Source organism: Anneissia japonica, unplaced genomic scaffold (genome assembly GCF_011630105.1).
Source record: "Anneissia japonica isolate Jap-2015-1 unplaced genomic scaffold, ASM1163010v1 scaffold652_len952628_cov199, whole genome shotgun sequence".
Taxonomy (NCBI): domain Eukaryota; kingdom Metazoa; phylum Echinodermata; class Crinoidea; order Comatulida; family Comatulidae; genus Anneissia; species Anneissia japonica.
Genome location: NW_022757608.1, coordinates 626,545 through 628,179, shown reverse-complemented (window position 1 = coordinate 628,179; position 1,635 = coordinate 626,545). Strand labels below are relative to the sequence as shown.

Below are 1,635 nucleotides of genomic sequence, written 5' to 3'. Positions count from 1 at the left end.
AATCAATGAATTGTTGTTTGAACTGATGACGGTAATTACAATTAACCAAATATGTATATATTTATAAAAAGTCATACAGTAGTTACGAAAACAGGGTTCTTGGGAGGAAAGGAAAGAAATGACTCAAGCCAAACATAACGTGTAAACAATGAAATAGTTGAAATCTAAAATGAAATGGAAAAGAATAAAGCAAATGGAATGAGGAGGTAATTGAGAACAAATCTTGGTTGACATTTAATAATTAAACATTAATATTATAAAACACAAAATAAAATAAAAAAATTAATCATAAAATTAACCTGTTTTTTATTTTGATTGGAAATCATCTTTTCTCTCACTGTTTTAATCATCTTTTCTTTTAATTCTGTTCCGGCTTTTGCTTTTAATGTAAAGCTCATAAATGTTTATAGCATTCCGCGCTATACAAAAATAAATTTATTATAATCATTATTATTATTGTTATTATTATTATTATTATTATTATTATTATTATTATTATTATTATTATTATTAAATATGAGACCTTATAGGACTTGTTTTTGTTTAAAATTATAAAAAAAAAAAGAAACAAAAAGAACTCAGACTCTTGTCGCCGAAGTTAGTTTTGCACTGTTTTGTTCCATTCACTTTGTTTTGTCAACAGCATTTGCACTTAATTTTAACACGTTCTCTATTGTGTGTTTCTATTTTATTCGTTGACACACAGTGTTCCTATGAAATGGAATGTTAGGACCAGCAACATTCGCCCTATAAAACAACAGAGTTCATTATGACCTGCAGATCAACGTCATTAAATATTTTCCTACGAGAAAAGCTCATCTTTTCTGTTCTTATGTACTTTTTACAATTAGACGTTCCCAACCTCCTGAAAAAGGAGGGGGCTTACCAAATTTGGCAGTTTAGCCGATTTCAACCTCACATTATATATCATTTGTTATTTTAATTTTTATATCTCTTTGCATTTTTAAGAGAAATAAACGAAAGAAAAATGTGGTCCTGAATAGAAATTGAACATAAAAGCAGTTGATTTAAAAACGATAGCATTATTCACAAAAACCGCAATATACAAATTATAAAGTAGTTACCGTATGTTGTAATGTGGAAAACCTCATACGTTGGATTTGTCACGCCTGTATCCAGTAAGCCTACTTTCACAGGAATTACTGTTGATAATAAATTTTAACTGAATTAGTTCGTATAAAACGTAATGCAACTGATATTCTTTAATCCAATGAAAATTCTACAGAATTGAAGAACAATACAATCTGAGATTATAAACCCTAGCCATGTTGCACAATATTTATGCACTGAAAAAAATAATGGCCCGCTGTCAATACGCCCCATCCGCCAAACGGGGCCTATCAGAATACTAATAGGCTTGCGTGGCAAGCCCATCAATCAGGCAAGTTTGCACGCGCTACGGACCGCTTTTAAAGCGCCGGCCAGAATTTGGCACATGGTCCATCCAGTCAAGTCGACCCGCGGTAGATCCGCTTGGGTCTGCTTGGCCTAGCCAAACGATGAGGTCAAACGATCCGCTCGAGTTGGCTCTGTCAGTTGCGGCCGAAAAATTTATAAATAACGTTCTAAAATCTGTCTTTGGCTTCCGATCAGCACAAAATTCAAGGAAAACCG

The 1,635-nt window shown here is 32.7% G+C and overlaps 1 protein-coding gene across 1 annotated transcript in view; it reads right to left on the bottom strand.

Annotated features, from left to right (window-relative positions):
* Positions 1 to 123: 123 nt before the first annotated feature.
* LOC117124847 overlaps positions 124 to 1,635 on the bottom strand; it is a 5,701-nt gene continuing 4,189 nt past the window's right edge. Inside the window, exons 4-5 of the mRNA XM_033271185.1 lie at positions 1,086 to 1,163; positions 124 to 164 (exon numbers count right to left, since the gene is read on the bottom strand). Of these exons, the coding sequence (XP_033127076.1) occupies positions 124 to 164; positions 1,086 to 1,163 (119 nt within the window). The remainder of the gene's footprint in view (positions 165 to 1,085; positions 1,164 to 1,635) is intronic.